This window comes from Dermacentor variabilis, unplaced genomic scaffold, assembly GCF_050947875.1.
Source record: "Dermacentor variabilis isolate Ectoservices unplaced genomic scaffold, ASM5094787v1 scaffold_24, whole genome shotgun sequence".
Lineage (NCBI taxonomy): Eukaryota > Metazoa > Arthropoda > Arachnida > Ixodida > Ixodidae > Dermacentor > Dermacentor variabilis.
Genome location: NW_027460412.1, coordinates 1,091,685 through 1,114,850, shown reverse-complemented (window position 1 = coordinate 1,114,850; position 23,166 = coordinate 1,091,685). Strand labels below are relative to the sequence as shown.

The 23,166-nt window shown below is 45.9% G+C and overlaps 1 protein-coding gene across 7 annotated transcripts in view; it reads right to left on the bottom strand.

The window, feature by feature from the left end:
• Positions 1 to 23,166, bottom strand: part of DCTN4-p62 (dynactin subunit 4) — a 446,441-nt gene that overhangs the window by 45,272 nt on the left and 378,003 nt on the right. For 4 of the 7 annotated variants that reach the window (XM_075678493.1, XM_075678497.1, XM_075678492.1 and 1 more), the window contains exons 11-12: positions 11,082 to 11,176; positions 8,813 to 8,833 (exon numbers count right to left, since the gene is read on the bottom strand). In XM_075678493.1, the coding sequence (XP_075534608.1) occupies positions 8,813 to 8,833; positions 11,082 to 11,176 (116 nt within the window). The remainder of the gene's footprint in view (positions 1 to 8,812; positions 8,834 to 11,081; positions 11,177 to 23,166) is intronic. The other 3 variants (XM_075678495.1, XM_075678498.1, XM_075678494.1) reach the window with 1 other exon arrangement.

Sequence of the window (23,166 nt, the reverse complement as noted above, 5' to 3'; positions counted from 1 at the left end):
AAGAAGCTCGCGTCTACTCCCCGTGCCATGTGTTCTGACACTGCCGACACTCCCACTGTAACATGTGCCGACATCACCGCAATATCTCCACTTACGACCACGCCTGGGACCACGGCTTCTGCCCACACACCCGTGCATTCAGTATCGGCACACGTTCGTGCTGAACCTTACGCTGCCTGACGTCCTACCCGTCCTCTTTGTTACTATTGCGGCTACCAAGGGCACGTTTCACCGTTCTGCCGACGATGCCAACAGGATGAGAGGTGCAGTTACTCCTAAAAAATGCTCTGATACCCGTCTACCTATGTCTTACCACCGGATGACATACCCACCTTCTTCTATGCACTGTTCACCGCCTCCTCCGTACACAGCTGATATGCCTCCCACATACCGTTCATTTAGGGGCCGCTCACCTTCCCTACGCCGTCGTTCAGTGTCCTCACTTTGGCCCACCTCACAGGCCCTGACCTCCACTTAGAAAATTCCATGCTGCAGTTTTAAGAGGGGAAACTGCATTTATCGGACTGCCTATAATTCCTCCAGAGTGCCCTTCGAATCTATTGCTAGTGTTTGTGGAAGGTGTTAACATCAAAGCCCTTATATCCGCCATTTATATCATTCGTGCTGATTTATACTTCCATCTACGAAAAGTGACCATGCCATACTCCGGTGGTCCTTTGCGCGGAGCAAACAATAACATAATTCACCCGATCGCGCAATGTACAGTATGTGTCTCTATCGATGGCATCCGTCATCACATAGTACTCATAGTACATAGTACTCATAGTACATCACGGTAGTACATAGACTACCGTGCCCTCAACTAAATTGCACACAAAGACATTTATCCCATGCCACGAATTGATGACCTATTGGGCTCGCTGCAGGGCACTGAGCACATCTCCAGTCTTGATCTTTGATGTGGCCACTACCAAGTACCAATGTACGAGTCTGACAAGGAGAAAACAGGGTTTGCCACGCCAGATGGGCTCTACGAATTCAGCGTGATGCTTTTCGGACTGCGATGCACCTGCCACATTCGAGCGCAAGATGCACAGTGTCTTGAGTGATTTCAAATGAAAGACCTGCCTATGCATTCTTGACAATATTAAATTCAATTCTATTCATTTCCAGAACTACAAGACAAGCTGTTGGAAAACAGCTTGTCTAGGCCGATGGTCCATTACAAGGCATACATGGTGGTTGCATCAAAATCGTAACATTGTTGGACACTTAGAAGAAAATAATTACATAATTAAGTGCACAATAACAAAACCGAACATAAATATAAAGACTAACATACGGTTGGTTGTCTTTTCTTCAACATTCTGACAATATCTCGAGTGCCTTGATGATATTTTAACCTGTCTTGCCAAGGCTGGACGGCAGCTGAACAAAAAAATGAAGGCACTTCGCGAGCGAGACCATCAAGGCACTGGGACACTTAGTGAAGAAGGGATTCGGCCGGACCCTGAGAAGATTGCCGCAGTCCTCAACGTTTCCCGGCCAGAATGTCAAAAAGGCTTGCGCAGTGTTATCGGCCTCGTCTAGGGTTGTGCGAATACTCGGAACTTTCGAATACCGAAGCTACTAATGTCATATTCGATTCGACCTTCGAATCGAATAAGGCTATTCAAAAACTTCGAATACGTTTGAAGTCTTTCGAAGTTTAAGAATAGTGGTATGCGTATGTTTTTTGCAAGTTTGTCTTTTTATATCTACCCTGGGTACAGCGTTTTCGTGCCACTTTGCTGACGGAGCCATGACCGCTTGAAGGAAACAAGGCAATGACCAAGCTTTCGACCGAGCATATGAATTCACGAACGTAAATAATATTGATAATGGTAACAATGGCTTTTCGGAAGCTTTAAAGAAAGTGTTTACTATTGCATTTTTAGGCACTAAATGTAGCGTAACTGTAACGTCATCATAATATCCGTAGGTACTTATCTACACAAAAGTATATATTGCTACGGCATGAGCCGGGCGAGAAGAAGAGGAAGAAGAAGTGAGCTGGTGCAGCCTCAGGACGCCATCTTGACTTTACCATCCATCTCGTCCCTTGAATAAAGCCGGTTTAACATTAACCGTAACAATATATATATATATATATATATATATATATATATATATATATATATATATATATACCGTAACAGTTTTGTGGTGGAGGTGCGGGGTACTTCGACCAAGACGACGGAGCTGCTGCAGCAAGTGCCACGCCGGAGCCGACGCCTCGCTCGACTGCCTCCAACACCGCTTGAGATCCCGATGTCCCACAGCAGCGACGAACAGCCTTCTCTGGCAGCTCCAGTGCGAACAACCGGCGCCTGGATGCATCAGATGGAGCCCCGCCCTTTCTCTGGAAAATTCGGCGAAGACGTGGAGGAATGGCTCACCCACTACAAGCGTGTGAGCAAGTACAACGGCTGGAACTCCACGACTCAGCTCGACAATGTGGTTCTGTTCCTCACAGACACGGCGCTAGTGTGGTTCGAGAACCATGAAGATACGTTCACAACGTGGGACAGCTTCGTTACTCACCTCACAGAGTGCTTTGGCGATTCCACCACGAAACGGAAGCGGGCGGAGCAGACATTGCTTCAGCGCGCTCAAGTCCCAGGTGAGACCTGTACTACGTACATAGAGGCGATCCTGAAGCTTTGCAAGACTGTCAATCCTCGAATGTCCGAAGAGGACAAGGTTGGACACCTTCTCAAAGGCATAGCCGAGGATGTTTACAATTATTTAATCGGAAAGGAGAGTCTCGCCTCGGTCGCCGACCTCATCAAGCATTGCCGCACATTTGAGGCCTTGAAGCTGCGCCGTCTCACGCCAAAGTTTGGCAGGCTAGCAAATGTCACAACGGTGGCAAGCGTTGACGAAAACGACAACTACAGCTTTCAATTTGACCTTGCGGCAACTATAAGGCAAATTGTCCGCGAAGAACTTGAACGACACACCAAAGGGGCGGATGTCGAACAGCTTGGTTGCGCTTCCAACCAACCTCAAGAACATGCATCTGCTGTCTCAGCATTGTCTGTCATGCCAGGCGTTGCAGACTGTCGAGGTGATCAGCTGCGACAGCACCGACGTACCTTTCCCGACGACATGACGCACGATCAACGAACTCGTCGAGCTACCACCACGCATCGGAATTCGGAAGATCGCGTTTATTATTCGCAGCGTCCCAGGGTTGACTCCGAGGCATACAACGTCGGTCGCGCATCTCCTGTATGTTACAGCTGTGGCGCCTCAGGACACATTGCTCGTTTTTGTCGCCGGCGCCGACAGACAACAACATATGGCCCACCACCAACTTGGCCTAATTTTGGACGTGATAGTTATGACGACCGTTGGCCGATAGACCCTGTAAACACCACAGGCGCGCCACCTCGGAATACCTTCCGTCAGTATAGTAGAAGGAGTGGCTCGCCAGCTTCTGACCGCAGCCTGACGCCCCCAACCAGTCGCCAACGCCGTTCACCGTCACCACGGCGACGTGCTACGTCTCCACCGCCGTCGGGAAACTAGCCGGCGCGGCCGATGGAGGTAAGGTCGCCGGACAGTCTGTGTATCTGCGAAATACTCCTCTGCCTATTATGATGGTGAAGAACAAAGTGCGTGTGTTAATTGATAGTATACCTGCAACAGCATTAGTGGATACTGGTGCTACCGTTTCCGTCATGAGTGTGACTTTCAAAGAGAGGCTGGGTAGGAAAGTTCTGTTCCCGTGGAATGATGGTGTGTCGTTTCGTGGTGTCAGCGGAGAGTGCCTAGTTCCCCTTGGTATTTGTGTTGCAAGTGTTTTATTCGGAGGAGAAGATCTTAAAACAGAATTTCTCGTACTACCGCGATGCACTCATGATGTGATTCTCGGGATTGACTTTCTTCAGGATTGTGGTGCATCCGTTAACTGTGGCACAGGCGAAATTACTTTGAATAGCGCGCTTCTCGCCACCCTTGCCGACACATCCTTACCAGTGAAAAACTATTGTGTTGTTTCGAACGATTTGCTGCTACCGCCTTGGTCGCTGTCACGTATCCCTGTCAATTTCGCTGCTGCCGACCTTTCATCGTTTGACGCGCAAGTCCAGCCACTTACGTCGAGCTGCGCAAAGAAAGATGTACTTGTACCACGCTCTGTCGTGAGAGTAGTGAATGGCGCCTCCAATTTATGGGCTTTCAATTGTTCTTGCGTCCCTGCCGTTCTCCCGCGTGATATGAAGCTTGCTGAATTTGACGAGATTACTTACAGCTCCATTACAGTTCTAAGCGAGGAGGAGCAGTCTCATACTAGCGATCCCCAAAGAAGCATTTCTGAAGAGCAGATCCTACGAATGATCAACAAGGCACTGCCCTCACATGAGCGCCGCGCTCTCGCACAAGTTTTGTGGGCACATCTTTCCGTGTTCGATTTCACACAAGGCGACAAGCAGGCTTCACTCCCGCGTTCTCGTGCTCGCCACAGAATTGACACCGGATCTGCGCACCCCATTCGGCAAAAGCCTTACCGCGTTTCTTCAGCAGAGAGGACAGTTATTGCTGAACAGGTGAAAGACATGCTGCGTAAAAGTGTTGTCCAAGAGTCTTCTAGTCCGTGGGCAGCACCAGTAATCTTAGTAAAGAAGAAGGATGGATCGTGGCGGTTTTGCGTTGATTACAGGAAACTGAATGCGGTCACCAAAAAGGATGTGTATCCGCTACCTAGAATTGATGATGTCATCGACTGTCTACATTCCGCTGCCTACTTTTCATCACTGGATTTGCGATCGGGGTATTGGCAGATACCCATGCACCCAGACGATAAGGAGAAAACGGCCTTCGTGACACCAGACGGTCTTTATGAATTTAACGTTATGCCGTTCGGCCTTTGTAACGCGCCAGCAACATTCGAACGATTCATGGATACTATCCTCCGAGGACTTAAATGGGAAATTTGTTTGTGCTACCTCGATGATGTGGTTATTTTTGGCAGCACATTGAGTGAACATAACAGCCGTCTCAATCTTGTTCTGGATTGTGTCAAACAAGCCGGCTTGATCCTAAATTCCAAGAAATGTCGTTTCGGAGAAACCGAGACGTTAGTACTTGGGCATCTGGTCGACAAAAACGGTGTGAGGCCAGATCCACGGAAGATTGAGGCAGTCAGCTCCTTCGAAGCACCGAAGTCAGTGCGGGAGTTGAGGAGTTTCTTGGGCCTGTGCTCGTATTTTCGGCGCTTCGTCCCAAGATTCGCCGACGTGGTGTACCCCCTAACATGTCTTCTCCAAAAAGCCGTCCCTTTCAACTGGACATCGGCTTGCGACGACGCGTTCCGTCAGCTAAAATTTTTACTAACATCAGGGCCCATATTGCGTCACTTCGATGCATGCGCACCTACGGAAGTGCACGCTGATGCCAGTGGCATCGGCATCGGCGCCGTACTTGTGCAACGTCATCAAGGAGCTGAACACGTTGTGGCTTATGCTAGTCGCTCTTTGACTAAGGCGGAACGCAATTACACTGTGACCGAGCAAGAATGCTTGGCAGCTGTTTTCGCTGTCCACAAATTTCGACCTTATATCTACGGACGCCCGTTCACTATCATTACTGACCACCACGCGTTGTGCTGGTTGGTGAATCTCCGTGACCCGAGTGGACGACTGGCACGTTGGGCTCTTCGACTGCAGGAGTACGACTTCGTTATTTCCTACAAGTCCGGGCGTCGCCACGCAGATGCGGACTGTCTCTCCCGCCTTCCTCTGACGACGACGGAGTGTGACGAAGACAATTTTGATGACTGTTTTGCTCCCATTTCTTCTACATTCCCAGACTCGATGACTTTCAAAGCAGAGCAGGAAAATGATATTGGTTTGGAACCTCTATTTGTGGCCGCATCGCGTCCTGGAGCCACCGGTCGATTTTGTGTCCGTGACGGCCTGCTTTACAAGACCAATTATTCGGTTAAAGGCGCACGCTTCCTTCTGGTGGTGCCGCAGAGTCTGCGAACGGACATACTGAGAGCCATGCACAACGATGTGACCTCTGGCCATCTAGGATTCATAAGAACTTTGAACCGGACACAGGAGCGTTTTTACTGGCCCAGAATGCGGGACACGGTCAAGCACTACGTCGCCAGTTGCGAACAATGTCAACGCTACAAGCGCCCTACGACCGCTCCGCCAGGTCTTCTCCAACCTCTGCCGCCGCCTCGCCTGCCATTTGAACAAGTGGGTATCGATCTTCTGGGCCCATTTCCCCGATCATCTAACGACAACCGATGGGTGATCGTATGTGTCGACCATCTGACCCGTTACGCAGAAACGGCGGCCGTGCCATCTTCAACAGCTGCGTCCGTTGCAACGTTTTTGCTTCGATTCATTATTCTTCGACATGGTCCCCCCCGTGTGATCATTAGCGATCGCGGTCGTCAGTTCGTTGCGGACGCCGTAGAAGAACTGCTTCGTCTCTGCAGTTCGCAATTCCGTCATTCAACGCCTTATCACCCTCAGACAAATGGGCTTGTAGAACGTACGAACAGAACTCTAACTAACATGCTGGCCATGTACGTATCTTCCGATCACAAGGACTGGGATGACGTACTCCCCTTCATCACCTATGCGTATAATACTGCAAAGCATGAGACGACCGATTACAGTCCTTTTTATCTCCTTTACGCACGTTCACCGCTAAGCTGCATTGACACTATACTACCGTTTGACTTTCACAGCGAGTACTCTGTTGCCAAGACGCTTTGTCTTGCCGAAGAAGCCCGGCGTATCGCTCGTCTTCGTACTGTGGCATCGCAAGACCGATCGAAAGAGCGCTATGACAGCCGACACCAGTCTGTCTCGTACGCCAAAGGAGACTTTGTGTGGTTGTGGACTCCTCAACGTAAACGTGGCTTATGCGAAAAGTTTTTACCTCAGTACACGGGCCCATTCGTCATCGTAGATCGCTTGAGTGACTTGACGTACGTAGTGGCACGCTTGACGTCGACTGGTCGTCGGTCTAGCCGGACCCAGTTAGTACATGTTGCCCGTCTTAAGCGGTTTCACCCTACGCTTTCCGAGTGATTTCGACTTGCCCAGCGGGCTTCGTCTGGCAACCGGGGATTGCTACGGCATGAGCCGGGCGAGAAGAAGAGGAAGAAGAAGTGAGCTGGTGCAGCCTCAGGACGCCATCTTGACTTTACCATCCATCTCGTCCCTTGAATAAAGCCGGTTTAACATTAACCGTAACAATATTATACCTTGTAATTGCAAGATACAATATAAACTGCAATAACATCGACCAATCTTTAAAGAAAAAGTTCGTCTAAGCGGTAGTAGGTATTTGGTGAAGCAACCATGTGCGTTCTAGAGCTTTTTTTTAAGTATTGCGCTTGCAAACGTGGTTGCCGGATGCGTATGTCGCTTAATGTTATGAACTTCAGTTACGCTTTAGTTGTTCTCTTTGCTTGAATGCGCACACTGCCGAAGTAGCCAAACCATGGGCGAATGAGTGCAGAGGGTATTCCGGAGTGCAATCTGGGAGTTCTTCGATCGTAGAGGCAGTGACGCAACGTGCCGCGCATGCGAACTCCGCCTTAAGACGCCCACGGGCACTGCAACCACCCTTGTCAATCATCTAAAGCGTCACCTTGATCTATTCAAGCAGTTCTAGAAGCTCCGTGCTGCCGAACGAATAAAAGCTAGCTCGGCTATACCTGTCAGTGCCAGCAACCCAAGTGTCAAGTTAGAGGTTGTTATCGTCAACAGGAAATGCTGTCACTACTAGAAGTGAACAACACCTTCTCCCCGAGCATGTTGAGCAATTAGTGTTTATACATAGCAACATACACTAGGATGAAAGGCTGGGTGAGCAGTGCACAGTGGTTTGAATAAATTGAAAAATGAAAAAGTCTCGTGCCCCATGTCTGTTTCAGGTTGCCTCACATTCATAATGGTTCAGAAAATATACTTGATAAAACAGCCAGCAGAGATAATTGTAACAAGATTATGTACTTCACTCCATCAATTTTTCTGTTGTGAACTAGGGGTCCCAAATATTCGCTTCAATTCGAAAATATTCACTTCAATTCGAAATTATTCAAATTGGATAACTATTCACTTTGTATTCGCTTTTAAGTGAGAAACCACTATTTGCACATGCCTAACCTCGCCTCCTACTTCCGCCGATTTACGCGCCGTGGTTGCTCAGTGGCTATGGTGTTGGGCTGCTGAGCACGAGGTCGCGGGATCGAATCTTGGCCACGGTGGCCGCATTTCGATGGGGGCGAAATGCGAAAACACCCGTGTACTTAGATTTAGGTGCACGTTAAAGAACCCCAGGTGGTCGAAATTTCCGGAGTCCTCTACTACGGCTTGCCTCATAATCAGAAAGTGGTTTTGGCACGTAAAACCCCATAATCAATTTTTTTTACTTCCGCCGATTTGTACGCAGCTTCGCAACGCTCGTTCTCCGCTCCACCAACTTCTTGGAGCTGCCGTACTCTTTGTTTGGACAGAGGCCTGCGAAGCAGCTTTTCAGGCTTTAAAGCGAGCCCTCCCGTCCGAGCTGGTACTATGCCATTGTGACACGGCTGCACCTACCATTGTGCACACCGATGCTAGAAGTCATGGCATAGGTGCTGTTGTATTACAATGTGCCCATATCTCTTGTGAGTGAGTCATTGCCTATGCCAGTCGTTGCCTGTCCCCAGCAGAGAAAAATTATACCATTACGGAGCAGGAATGCTCTATGCTATATAGCCTACAACTTTCTAAATCTAGTGTATTTCCAGCACATGATGATTTTTTGCAGAGACATTCCACTTCTACCTACTCACTTGAATGCAGCGGGTGTACGCCTGCAAAAAAAGTAATCATAACTTTGCCTCTTGTACACCTTTAGCCGTCATTTCCAAATCAGTAAAAAATCATATAGCCGCACAAAAGTATTACTTTCTCGCCTTATCCAAGCAGCAGCAACAGTACTAGGCACCTAAAAGCCTCCCCGACGCATGAATAGCCATCGGCTGCGAGAGCCGCAGTGTAGAGGAGGAGCCAGTTATGCCCACCTTTGAAATTACACTCTCCATGTGATTGGAACGGCTGGAGGAAAACCAGCCGGCGTGTGAAAATCTTGGAGGCCACAGACGCGGTGCAAAGTGGACATGAAGTTTCACCTGTTCCACTTTGGCAGCATTGCATGTACTCGCAAAATATAGTTTGTGCAGTTTCATCAACTGCAGTTTACATCCTCTGTGCATGTTGGCTGGTTCAGGTTGCACTTGCCTGATGCATCGCGGTGCACCCTTGCACCTTGAAAACTCGGCAAAGAAAGATGTGTTCTGGCTTCCTCTGCCCAGCATTGCGTACTGGACAGCCGTCGCTCGCGTTCAACTACATGTTCGAGGACCCAACAGCAACGCAATGCATTGGAATTCTTGCACCAGCTTAAATCACATGCGCAACAGTGAGAAAGCAAACCGAGAGAGACATTCATCAACCAACAAATGTTGAGAGAGAGAGCGGGACGTCTGGGCCTGGAGGCACAACCGAGAGATGAGCAGTCATGTAGGGTTCTGGGACTTTCGCCACATCTGCATCATGACCGCTCATCACCAGGTGCTTGCATCGTCTGCGTAGGCAATATATAAAGGCTGCTATTAAGAAAATTAGAAAATCGCCAGCCCTGCAGCATTGCCAAGTTTTGTTTCATAGTATACGCTATTCCTTTATAGCCAATTTAGCCCAAGTGAAATTTCTTTGCAATTGGATTTTAACTTGGGCGCGTGAGGATAGCATGCGCGATGTGCTTGGACGCGAATTCTGAAGCACCAATGCTCAAAAGGTGTAGCTGCGTGTCAGAGGATTTCGCAGCAAAGCTTGCTCGCGAAGTCCACGTCGCTGATGTTCAGAATGCTCAGCCACGGGTCTGAGATGTCCGCAAACGAAGGAATCAGCTACATTACTGCAATGTCCGTGTAGCGTCTGTTTTGACACTCATCAAAATTACAGTTGTGTCGGTGTCAAGAGCTCCTGAGATGAAAAGAGCAGACGAAGCCCCTATAGAGTAAGCACCAGACTAATGGTGAAGCGAGCTGGAGTCATGTGGAGAGCATCACTAATCGGCGACTTCAGAATGACCTTCAATTATTTGCTTTTTGATTGCTTATTTCTGTGTGGAGGAGGAGATAGCCGAAGCAGCAAATCTGAAGACAGAAAAATTCCGACGAGACCAAGATGGTGGCACTCATTTGCGCTATTCCAGAGATAGTGTGGCTTGAGAAATGCCGCATTTTCCCTATTTCTGCGAAGTTTTTCACAACCTTGGTTGATACAACATTTCTAGAGCACTTCTACATGGTTTTCAGTGAAGATACTTCAAAATCAGATAGAAAAGAGTTGGAAATGTGATTGAAAAAACAAGGTTTGGCCATTTTTGTAATGCGAAGTCACAACCTCCTTAATTCATTTGGGCTAGTTGGTACATTTTCTTAATCAACATAAATATAGCAGCGTGGCATTGGAAAGAACTGCAGGACAGAGCACCAATGTTCTGTCATACTTTTTCTGTGTCCTGTGCCGTGCTGTCAAAACTCTGATGTCTACATGTTTTTCTGTAAAGGGGATGACCCATCTTAAACAATCATATAGACCAAAAGCCCACATAGACATCCATTTTATATTTCTTTTTCGGGTGACCGTTTTTCACCATTAAAAAAAATGTTACGAAATCATCGCTCAGTGCAAGACGCACCTTGCCATTGTGAAATACTGTCGAATGTTATCGCCGATTGTATAGCGTAAGAATTGTCTGTAATCAGATTTCGTGCACGGCATGAATGTGGTGCCCATTCCATGACGGACATGAGCACTAGTCATTACGCTGGAATCTACATCAAGTCATGTATAATAACCAATGTGCTTGGCCTGTATATCACATTATAACAACCAACTGTACTTGTTACTTTCATTGTGCTTGAGTTTTTACTGGGCACAAGTTCGCCCAATAAAATATTCCGTTTACACCACTCGCAGTTGTGTCACTGTGTGTGGTTCTTCCACATCAGTACAACGCGACAATATGATAGTGCATGGTTGGGGACTTGCCTGGGGTCATCCGAGAAAGTGCTGTCGCTGGCATCGTCGAATTCGGCTGTGTCATCCCTGGCTGGAAGAATTAACTCGCAGCTAGGCAGAAGCACCTGGAACAACACGCATCTGTCAATCAAGTGAGCAAAGCAATGTAAAAAATGTGAAGATCTAAGCAGATACTAGAGGCATAGGTTGAATGCAGTAGCAGTAGCATTTGATACAAGCCACACAGAACTGCACCCCAAAGCCCAATGCAATGCAGCCCCTCTGATAAATGCAATCACTCTGAAATCTTAGTGCTGGGCTCACTTCATACACGCCGACTCAAGAGTTTAAAATGTTAGCTAAGTGCCTATAGGCTTAGCTTACCGGAAGCCTAGCGTCTGGACAGGGCTCCTGTACCGTCACGCAACAGATCGGCAGCAGCGCTGTATCAACTGTGGACAAGCGGCGGTGTGCAGTGCAGTGAAGACGTAGTGTGGGGCAATGTTGGGCGACCGATTCAGGTGGTATGGGAGGGAACCAACTTTAAAGATTTTTTTTCTCACTTGAAAAAGAAAGACTGCGATTAAATTTTCTCAATGAAATTTTACTGTTCATCTATCAAATGCCTCATGTTGCATAAGTTCGCATGGACCACCTCAATGTGCAATTTAGGGCTGAACGCACAGCTTAACCTAAATTTTGACAAGGTATTTTCTTTTTCTTGCAAGCTTTAAGTCTGCCATATACGAAACTATATTTAGTACATTAGTAGGATACTGGACGAGAACACCAAGAGGTTATAAAATAAAGGAAATTAATCAACGATTTTATTTAAAAGATCCATAACATCCCTTATATTTGACTTTTATTTGTGATTACACATAAAACCAAGTACAAATGCCCTTTTCCAGAAGACACTAACAGTTTTATGGTCATCTGTAGAAGAAATAAATTTTCATAAATTTTTCTTCATGTTCTGCTCTGCATTGTGGAAATAAAATGCCACTCATGCACTAAAAAATGTTTTAGGGTGAGACATCTCGGGTATGGAAATCCAAAATCAAGAAAGGGGCTGCCAGATGGACTATCACACTGAGGTAAAAAGGTTATAACAGGGATAAGGTGCCTCAGAAAGGCTGGCCAATGTTTCGATAGGAGGACCTATATATAACCTTCATATTTTGGGTATGCCACTCTAGAGAAACTGTTATTAGCCATGGTTCTTTAATGGAAATCGGTAATGGTCGAGCACCACCTCTGGTACCTTAGGCCATCGAATGACCCTTTACCGCAATTATACAGTATATATATATATATATATATATATATATATATATATATATATATATATATATGTGTGTGTGTGTGTGTGTGTGTGTGTACAACCCTTCCAGCTATAAAACAGTAGCACTAGTTTTCATCTCCCCTTATTGTGTGTGTGCATGTTGCGCTCATCAGCTATGCAAGAGCAGGAAGCCCTACAGCTCAATTCTATTTCTACCATCTGTTTCACTGCGGTGTACAAAGCGATAATCACCAAGTGTGCAACAAAAATTTTAAAAAAATTGCCACAAAAGATGATAGCCCTAGGTCGAGTTGGGCAAATCCTATTTTAACAGCAGCATGTAGTCTTTTCTTTACATGTGAGCTCTGTAATCACACAGCCGAACTTGTTGACAGTGAATGCAGGGCACGACCAGCTTCCCAGACTGATGCTAAATATATGTGCTTGCTTCTTATAGGCTGCAATCAGTAAAGCAAGAGAGCTTAAATTTCTGTGCCTTGACAGGGTGTCTACCAAGTTGGCATTTCCAAATTCCCCTGAGTTTTCCAGGTTTCCCCTGAGTGAAACAGAACTCTGTTTTGTGTCAAAACGGGCTGACACCATGTCACCCAATTCTGTCACTCTCTAGTAAGCATGCTAAAAAATAAAAAAAAGCTTAATCTATTTTGAACACTAAGGAGTAGCGTTTATTTTACTCCAAAAGAAAACAGAAGGGAGGGATTAGTAAAATGCACAGCGATTAAAATATTTCCGAAAGAAATGGTAACACCCATTGCAAATCGAGCCAAACATTCTCAAATATGAATAAAGAGGAGATGCATACTGAAGCAAGTATTTTCGAACATGAGCTATGTCTATCAACTGATAGCAAACTCATTGGTATGAGGCCCGAACTTTGTCACAAGGGAGTCAACCTCAACTGTCCTGACATACTCCAGACCCATGCACAACACCTCAATGCTGCGTTTCACAACTTTAAAAGACAACTCTGGCATTTTTTTACCATATTAGGATATTGTCATCTCCAAATGGCATTGACAGTCCTGTCACCGGTAGGGCGATTCAGCTTACTTAGAAATTGATCAATAATTTCAAATAACAATAAATGAGATACCAAAACCGAAACGGGTAGCTGATTCATGGGACGGCACGATGAGTCGATGACATCAGATCCTACACTACCATAATTTAAACACAGAATGCGTGCTAAACACACAGCACACTTGGTGCTAACGCTGAAGAAGCAAAGCTGATGATGTCTCCTGACGACACAGGGAGTTTTACAGAGTTTTTGAACTAGACAGTGGAGATTTAAAGGGACACTAAAGAGAAAAATGAGTTCTCCTACATCAGTAAATTATCTTTCTACAACACCAACTACTATTAGCACGATGAGAATCTTGGCAGACCAGAAAAAGCGCAAGAACGAAACACAGGTGGCGACGCATCCTTAAGTTCCCGCACTTGGCCACTGTGACGTCATGAATTTTGATGGCATCTTCTAGGTCCTACTTAATTATATAGCGGTACAGACTGACTACATTGTGTTCTAAAGGAACCTAATATTAAACATGGCAAGTTTTGAGAACATTTACTGAGCCAACGCGGCCCAAATGCGAAAATATACCTTGGAATCCCTGACGTCACGCTGACGTACTGGCGTCGGGGTTTCAATTCAATTCAATTCAGTTTATTTAGACATACATAGGTGGTACAGGATGTCCACGAGGAGCGGCAAAAGGAGGCAACAATGCCTCCTGACAGGGCCTTCACCTCGGGATCACACATTATGACAGCAGGTCGGTATAACAAAATACTGCACTACATTGTGAGATCAATGAAATCAGTGGAAATTCAGAAATACAATGCTGCGTCACATATGACAAATTATCCTATTTGATATTATACATTGATTACATCATTCTAATTCACGTAAACAATGATGTAGATAATCATTCAGATTGCACTTGCTCAAGATAAAAGAAAGGTACAATTCTAAGCAAAGGAGGCAGGAGAAGAAAGCATCATTTTCATTTTTTTCTTAAATTGAGAAAGGGTGTTGCAATCATTTATACAGTTGATCATTAGAGGATAAGTGTTACAGAGTGTAACTATTTGATTGTCTATGATCTGAGTACCATAATTTGTGCGTGACTTCGACCAAACCATAGATACAGTGCGCAAGTTATGGGTAAGGTTCCTGTTTAAGTACTTTGTGCAGAAGGATGTAAAATCATGCTTAATGTTATGAAAAATAAGCACAGCCAATGAGAAACTGTAAAGTTGATAGTATGGCAGTACCTTAACTGCGTCGTACAGGGATTCTTTGGTAATAGGTGCGGAACGGAATACCGCCTTCAACGCCCTGAACTGAAGCGAAAAAAGGAGGTCTGAATCCGATTTGTTACATGTTCCCCAAACTAGCTGACAGTACATAAAATAGGAGTGAACTATGGAAAAATACATCTGCTTTCTCAAACACAGAGGTAAAAGATATTTTACGCGTTGCAACAAACCGATAGACCTAGATGTTTTCAAACGAACCTGATCCACGTGATCTGTCCATGTTAAGTCATATTTGAAACAGACGCCCAGGAAGCGGCAAGAATTTGTTGGCAATAGATTGGTATTATATATCTGTAGTTGAACGTGATGATTCAAGGGCTTGTTTTTGGGGCGGAAAATAATATATTGTGTTTTCTTTATATTTAAGTCAAGTTCGTTATTTAACCAGATCTGTAGCTGACTCAGCCACTGATTAGCATGCTCTTCAAGTGAGGCTAGATTTGGACCAGAAAAGAAGACATTAGTGTCATCCGCGTAAAGGATAATATCAGGTGTCAGGGGGATGTTAACGAGGTCATTGATGTATAAAATAAATAACAAAGGCCCAAGAATAGATCCTTGCGGCACACCGTACTTAATTATTCCTATGTCTGACAGAAATTGATTCATGCTAGTGTATTGTTTTCTTCCTTTGAGATAACTGTCTATCAGCTCATGTGCTCCTCCTCTGATACCATACTTTCCCAGTTTTTCCATCAGAATTTCATGTTTAATCGAATCAAAGGCTTTCCGGAAGTCAAGAAAAATGCCCAGTGTATATAGTTTCTGTTCAAAGTTATCAAAAATACGGTCCTTTATGAATAGCAGTGCTGTCTCCGTTGATTTTCCAGCCTGAAATCCATATTGTTGTTTACATATTATATTATGAGCATTTAAAAACTTGTTTAACCTTGTGTATATTATGCGTTCGGGGATCTTAGAAAAGAGCGGCAGAACAGAGATAGGTCTACAATTATTCAGATCATTTTTTCCTCCTCCTTTGAATATTAAGGTTACGCGTGCAACTTTCATGTTATCAGGGAATATACCGGTCTCTAATATGAGATTACAAATATATACTAGAGAACCCACAAGTAATGGAAGTACGGCCTTGATGGGGCGTGCACTAATATCGTCATTTCCTGGCGAGCATCCATCCTTCATTGCCTTTACAACACTTACAACTTCTTCCTCCGATGTAGGAGTCAGAAACAGTATCTGGATTTGAATTTCGGAGCGAAATTCAAATCCAGATACTCCGACCTTCAATTTCTCACCTAATAATCAAAAATATTTTGAAATGACTGCCCACAGGCTTCTGAAACAATACTTTATTCGTCTAAACTGATTTATTGTTTCGTTTTAGTGTCCCTTTAAGTGACGATTTCAGCGGCAGTGGTGGTGTAGTCTCTTATGTAAAGGGTATGGTTGAAACTGCGTGCGAAATTTTGCGCCACTCATGAAATTCAGTCATTGACCTCACAAACACAGGGTGGCCAGTAAAAAGTCAGGAGTCGGGGGGAACGCAACCAATCTTTAAAATTTATTTCAAATGACTTGCAGCCATATAGTTTGGCACAGATAGAGTGCAGAAGAGAACATATTTTCAAAACTTTATTAAGATCAATGGACATCGAAAAATTGCCAGAGTTGCCCTTAAAGGGCCCCTCACCAGGTCTGGCCATTTTGGCCTGACAAGCACAGAGCGTACAATGCACCAAGCACGTGCTGGGGGGCGAGTTGGTTATACATGATTACAAAGAAGGCGCCAAATAAAACAACGGACGAAGGAAGGAGACACGAGACACGTAGGCGCACTAACAACAACTGAGTGTTTTATTTTTTGAGATAGGAATATATAGCTGCTGTCAAGGATCAAAACAACAAGAAGAAACAAGGCTGTCATCTGCAAGGAAGCCACGATACAGAATAACTTCTAAGTGTCGCTCCCAAGATACGCCAGTTCCTTTGTCGCAAGAAAAACTAAGGCTTCACTGATACAATCATCACCACGCTTCTTGATCTCAAGCGCTTCCAATATCTTCCTTCTCAGTTGATCAGTTGATGTTTTGAACAAAGCTGATGATGGTGCAACAACACATTCATTGGTAGCGGAGAAGCAAGCCATTCGAAGCCTACGGAATAACAGTAGCATCGCCATTCTGCCCTCCGACAGAGGCAACGCTACGGTCCTGCTAGATAAGAGCGACTACCACAAGATGATGTTGGCCCTTCTCGAAGAGCATCATACGAATGCTCCTCTAGCTTATGAACCTACAAGCAGACTACAGACCAAACTCCAAAAATTGCTGACGAGGCTGTTAAAGTTGGTCCCTCCACACCACGTGGTTCTCTATCACTGTTTGCTCTGCATGAACGGATCAGCCCCTGCAATCTACGGCCCGCCAAAAGCCCACAAGCCTGACGTCCCACTGCGTCCTATCGTCGACTTCACCAGATCTACCGACTATCGGGCTGTCTCAACCAAGTGTTGAGCCCTCTTGCCGGTAAGACTTCGATGCACATCGAAAAGTCATCCGCATTTGTAGCAAAGGTAAAGCACATTACGCTGAGTGAAGATGACGCCATGGTCTCGTTCAATGTCACATCGCTTTTCACCAGTGTCCCAGTGGATTTGGCAGTAGCCATGTGCAAAGCCCTCGAAGCAGACAGTGGTCTTCCTGTTCGCACGTCCTTCAATGTCCCCGAACTTAGCGAGCTGCTGCGGTTTTGTCTAAGCAACATGTATTTTTCTTATGGTGGCAGCCTTTATCAGCAAACGCAATGCACGGCAATGGGAGCGTCAATATCGGTTACCACAGCCAATCTAGCAATGGAAGCCTTGGAAGGAAAGGTGCTGGCCACATTCAACCTGGCACCTAAAGTTTTTTATCGCTACGTGGGATGACTGCTTCTGTATATTGAAGAAGCAAGACATCCAACGCTTCGTGGTCTGCCTGAACGCCCAGAATGCGCACATGCACTTCACCGTTGAACAAGAGAGGGACAACTTGTTGCCTTTCTTGCATGTACTGGTTCGTCGAGATGGGGGCGCTCTCGCCTTCTCAGTATACAGGAAGCCTACACACACAGGTCGTAACCTCAGGTTTAGTTCCTGTCATCCTTGATAACACGCGCCGTCTGCTCAGGCGACGACGCACTGAAAAAGGAATTACGGACGATCCACTGTGAGCTAACCCGCAACGGCTACTCTAGTCGTTTCATATGCATGACTGAGAAGCGGATATTACAGCCAAGCTGGGAGAACAACCCCGACAATCTTACTTCCAAGAAATCCTCCTTACTTCCTTACTTCCAAGAAATCAGCCAGGCATTGTCACGCGTATTTTCAAAATACAACTTGCGCATTGCCCACATCCCAACCAGCAAGCTCCGTAACCAGCTAATGAATGCGAAAGACAGGTTACCTGTTGAATAATTCCCGGGAGTCGTGTATAACATACCACGCGCTGATTGCCACAAAATATATATTGGTGAAACAGGGAAGGTGTCCAGACGCCTCAATGACCATAAACGTGACGCAAGAAATAATAGTCACACGACGAACGCCATTGCCGAGCATGCGCAGGAACATAATCACAAGATTGACTGGGACAATGCCATTTTAGAACGATAGAAAGCTGAGCTAGTTGGCAAGGATTCATTAAGCAACCAACTAGCTCAGCTTTCTGTCGTTCTACACATGTTCGTTACGTCACGTGCTGGCTACATAAGTGACGACGATTCCCTGTACAACTCAGTGAACAAGGAACCTGTACGCGGTTCCGCAATGTCGGATTATACATCAGAATTGGTCAGTGACCGTGATCCACTTGATTTCCATGCCTGACCAGACGAACTTTCATCGAACGTCTGACTATGATATCAAGAGGTAGGGAAGCCAAAAACCAAGCAACAAAAGGCACTACTAGAGATCGACACATCAGCTGAGAAGACATTGAAATTCGCTTTCTAACAGAGATATTGAGATGTAGCTTACACAAGTCTCTCCTAATCTTTTAATGTGAAATGCCTCAATTATTTCCCATGTGGCTTGACATTTGTCTCTTGAAAGGACTTTTTTGTCTTGAAACAAAGGTTTACAACCTTTGTTTACTTAGCACTGTGGGATGCCTCTGGAATTTTTTAGAGCTTTTGTTGTTTTACCTAGAGAATACTTTTGTAAAATGGGGTAGTTCTATGTATGTACAAAAATCAGTAGTTTGCATTGGTTCAAAAGTTGCGCCAGTTTTTAGTGATATTTATCTAAGCCGCGTCAATAGAAAGCTACAAAACAATCTTAAGGAATTGGCTGTGCATACCTTTCGATACCTAGATGATCACCTGCTGTTTTGTTCATGTGATGACTACACCAAGAAAGCAACGGACATTTTAAAAGCTCTTGGGGAATGTAGTGGGGGTCTTGATTTCATGCTTGAGTTTATCCAGAACAAATTACAGTTTTTAGATGTGTGCTTTACATTCCAACAGGAACATGTCTGTTGGCACTGTTCGCCTAGAGTAAAGAAACCACTGCTTGAATTTTCTTCTTGCCATTCCAAACTTGTTAAACAGGGGATAGCATACTCAGCTCTTAGGTCTGCGATTGCTAAGACATGTCCACAAAGTACACGACAAAGTTTTTCACAACAGCTAGATAGGCTCGAGAAGGCTGGTTATCCTGTTAATTTATTATCACTAACCTGTGAAACGCTTTCGAAATGGGTAAAAAGTGCTGCTAAGAAACAAGAAAAACAGAAAAATAAAAAAAAGGTTTGCTGTGGTGCCCTATGTACATAGGTTGTCACACGGTTTACGGAACGTGGCCAGTAGATATGACATCATTACCTACTGTCTATGATGTGCCCTATGATAAATGGGAAACTTGAACAGGGGAGGCAAAAGAAGAAAAAATGATTGCAGCATTAGGCATGATTCCCCTTTAGTGCTTTGTAACACTGGTATAGTTTATCAGATTCCACTCAAGTGCAGGAAAGCTTACACTGGACAGAGCGGCAGGTGGATCCATATCAGACTAAACGAACACAAACAATCACTTAACCCTAACGCTTCCCATCTGGCGTAGCATTGTTTCAATTGTGGTTGGAAACCTTTGTTTCAAGACACAAAAGTCCTTTCAAGACACAAATGCCAAACCACAGAGGCAATAACTGAGGCGCAACACATTAAAAGTTTAGTTTGAGAGTTCTTAATAGCGCATAATAATAAAGTTACAAATGGTGATTATACATACATACAGAGGGAGGTCCCATAGTCAACAGACTGTACAGGGGACCTCCCATTACAAGTGTGTAGGATATGTAATTACAAAGCAGCTATAGGCAAACACACAAGCTACCGTATTAAGTTAGTCACTAGCTAACGCTTTAAAATATTTAATGACACAAAGCAATTATTAATATAATGATAACGATCAAATTGTTATATTGAGTGAAAAAATCTACGAAGGTTTGATTTGAATGTGTAAAAATGAGAGCGTATGTTAAAATGAAACGGTAATGAGTTCAAAAGTAGTGCGGCTGAAAAATTAGTAGTAAATTTACCATAATTAGTTCTCAGTTTTGGTAGTAAATAGCTGTTGGTAGAAGCGAAATGCATAGATGTGGAATGTGGGTGCTGGCTGTTAGTAACTATAGGGAATGGGAACTTTCTGTTAGCAGATTTATAAACAAGTATTCCATGTGAGTATTCAGTTTCTGTAACGATAAAATACCGTTAGAACTGAGCAATGGAGATGTTTTCGATGTGTAGCTACTACACGTAATGAAGCGAATTGCTTTAGTTTGGGTATACTGTAGTGGGGATAAATGTGTGGGATAAGTGTTTCCCCAAGATGATATGCAATAAGTAACATGTGTGTGAATAAAGGCGTAATAGACGGAGATGAGTGTCTTCACATAAAAGAAATTGTGAACTTCAATTAATACTCTAATTTTATATGCTGCCTTCTTTGTGAAGGATAAAACATGCTCATCAAATTTTAGGTGTTTATCTAATATGACGCCAAGAAACAGTACACTATCAGTAGATTAAAGTGTGCTGGAAGCAAAGGTTAGCGATCGATGCACTGAGGTATGCTTTTGTTTAGCTGAGAAAAAGACGAAGTTAGATCTTGCAGTATTAATGTGTAATCTGTTTAGGCGGCACAGGGTTACGATTTTGGCCACATCTTGGTTAAGCTTGCACATTAATGAATCAGGACTTTTGTCTGAGGAGAAGATGGTAGTGTCGCCAGTGTAAAGGAGACAGTCAGATGACTTTAGGCACTGTGGGGCGTCGTTAATGTAGTATATTGACATGTGAACATGTTTATCTTTTACGGGTGAGCGCTGTTACCGTCCACGAAATGTTATTGCTCAGCGCAGGACGCCTCTAAATGTATCGAAAGTTTCTAGAACGTTATCGATGCTTCTATCCGCTGTCTGTTGTCGCCGAACCCTGTGTAATCTGATTGCATGTATGCGCGACGCGAATGGCGTAGAACTTTGTGGAAGGCATGCGGGTCCCAACGATTACTGTGGAACATTCATCGACTGATCTATAAAAGCCGACACGCTTGACTCGCTGTTCAGATTTTCGCCTATCGCCGACTGTGTTCGCCGCTCGCGTTGTGCTTTAAGTGTAGCCTGTTTTGTGGGCACAGGTTCGCCTAATAAAAGCTAGTTTTAGTATTGCTACTGTGTTCTTTAACGTCCCGACGACGTGACATCTGGCGGAGGTGCGGGGTAAGTCTGGTCATGAACGGTAATTCTTGCCGTGCAGATTCCAGTCGGCGTAATGAGGTGTCCTCCAGCGGTTCGAATATGAGGGCCTTCCCAAGCAGTTTTAACGTTCTTCAACTGGGCGGCGATGTGTACACTCATTACGGAGCAATTGGCCCCTGTGTCCACTAAGGCGGCAACTGCGTGGCCGTCCAGAAGCACGTCGAGGTCGGTGGTTCTTTGTCTGTTGTTGCAGTTAGGTCTTGGCGTCGGATCACGGCTGCGTCGTGTTGAACTGAAGCTGGAACGTCGCGTCGTCAAGTCGTCTTTCGTCGGTGTAGTCTTGGCTTCCTGACTTCGTCAGGACGGCAGCGTGTCGTTATTATGTCGCCGAGATGGTCTCTTCGTCGTCTTCGGCGGCGGCGGAGGATCTTCGTCAGTTCGACGAACAGCAACCGCACCTCCATCGGTTGCTGCTTTTAGTTTTCCGGATATTGGCTCGCAGAGCGGCCACGGTGTATGGTCGGCGCTGCGACGACAGGTAGCGGCCTGGTGACGGCGAATGGGATGGTCGTCGAGGGCTCCACTGAGTGGCGGCGAGGTAGTTGGCGATATCGCGAGGTCGTTCGCCAATCTGTGGTCGTGGCGCGTTAACGGCGAACCCTCGGAGTCCCATCTCCCGGTATGGGCATCGGCGGTAGATGCGGTCGGCTTCTCCGCAGTGATAGCAAAGTGGACGGTGGTCGGGGGCGCACCAAACATCAATCTTCCTTGGAGCCCCGCGTGAGGTGATGGGTTGGCGTGCTGGTGGCGAGGGTGGTGGTGCATGATGGAACTGTGTCGTCCCGGGGCCCTGCCGTGGGCGTGGAGGGGGAACGTGACGGCGGGCTACAGCGGCGTATGTCATCGCTTGCGGCTGAGGCTGCGGCGATTCAGGGGCTACTCCGAATTGTTGTTGGAGATGCTCACGTACGGCGTCGGCAATCGAAGCCACTTGAGGCTGTGATGATGGGAACAGCTTCTGTAGCTTCTCCCGCATGACCGCTCGGATAGTCTCGCGCAGGTCGTCGGTGGCCAGTGACGAACTCCGGCGTAGTTTGTCGAGTTCGTGCGGCGATAGGATTGCCGGTTTCGCATCTTGAGTGTCTTCTCGATGCTGGTGGCCTCGCGAAGAAACTCGTCGACAGTCTTCGGTGGGCTTCGTACCATTCCGGCAAAAAGTTCCTCCTTCAGACCACGCATCAGTAGGCGGACTTTCTTCTCCTCGGGCATTTCAGGGTCGGCGTGGCGGAATAGACGGTTCATTTCCTCCGTGAAGATCGCGGTTCTCTCATTAGGTAGCTGCACCCGGGTTTCTAATAGCGCTTGGGCTCGTTCTCGGCATACGACGCTTGCGAGTGTCTGCAGGAAGCCGCTTCGGAACAGGTGCCAGGTCGTTAAGGTGGCTTCTTGGTACTCGAACCACGTCCTGGCCACGTCTTCCAATGCGAAGAAGACATATCGCAGTTTGTCGTCGCTGTTACAGTTGTTAAATGTAGCGACTTTCTCATATGTCTCAAGCCAGCTTTCCGGGTCCTCGAACGTTCAACTGCCAAACGTTGGCGGCTCCCTGGGCTGCCACAGCACGACGGGGGACGCTGGGGCTGCCATAGGGGTGGACTTGGTGGCGATCTTCCTGGTCATCCAGCTGTCACAAAGCCCGTGGGCATCTCCTGTAGTCTTGGTGAAGAAAAAGGACGGAACCCTACGTTTCTGCGTCGATTATCGTGGTCTGAACAAGATC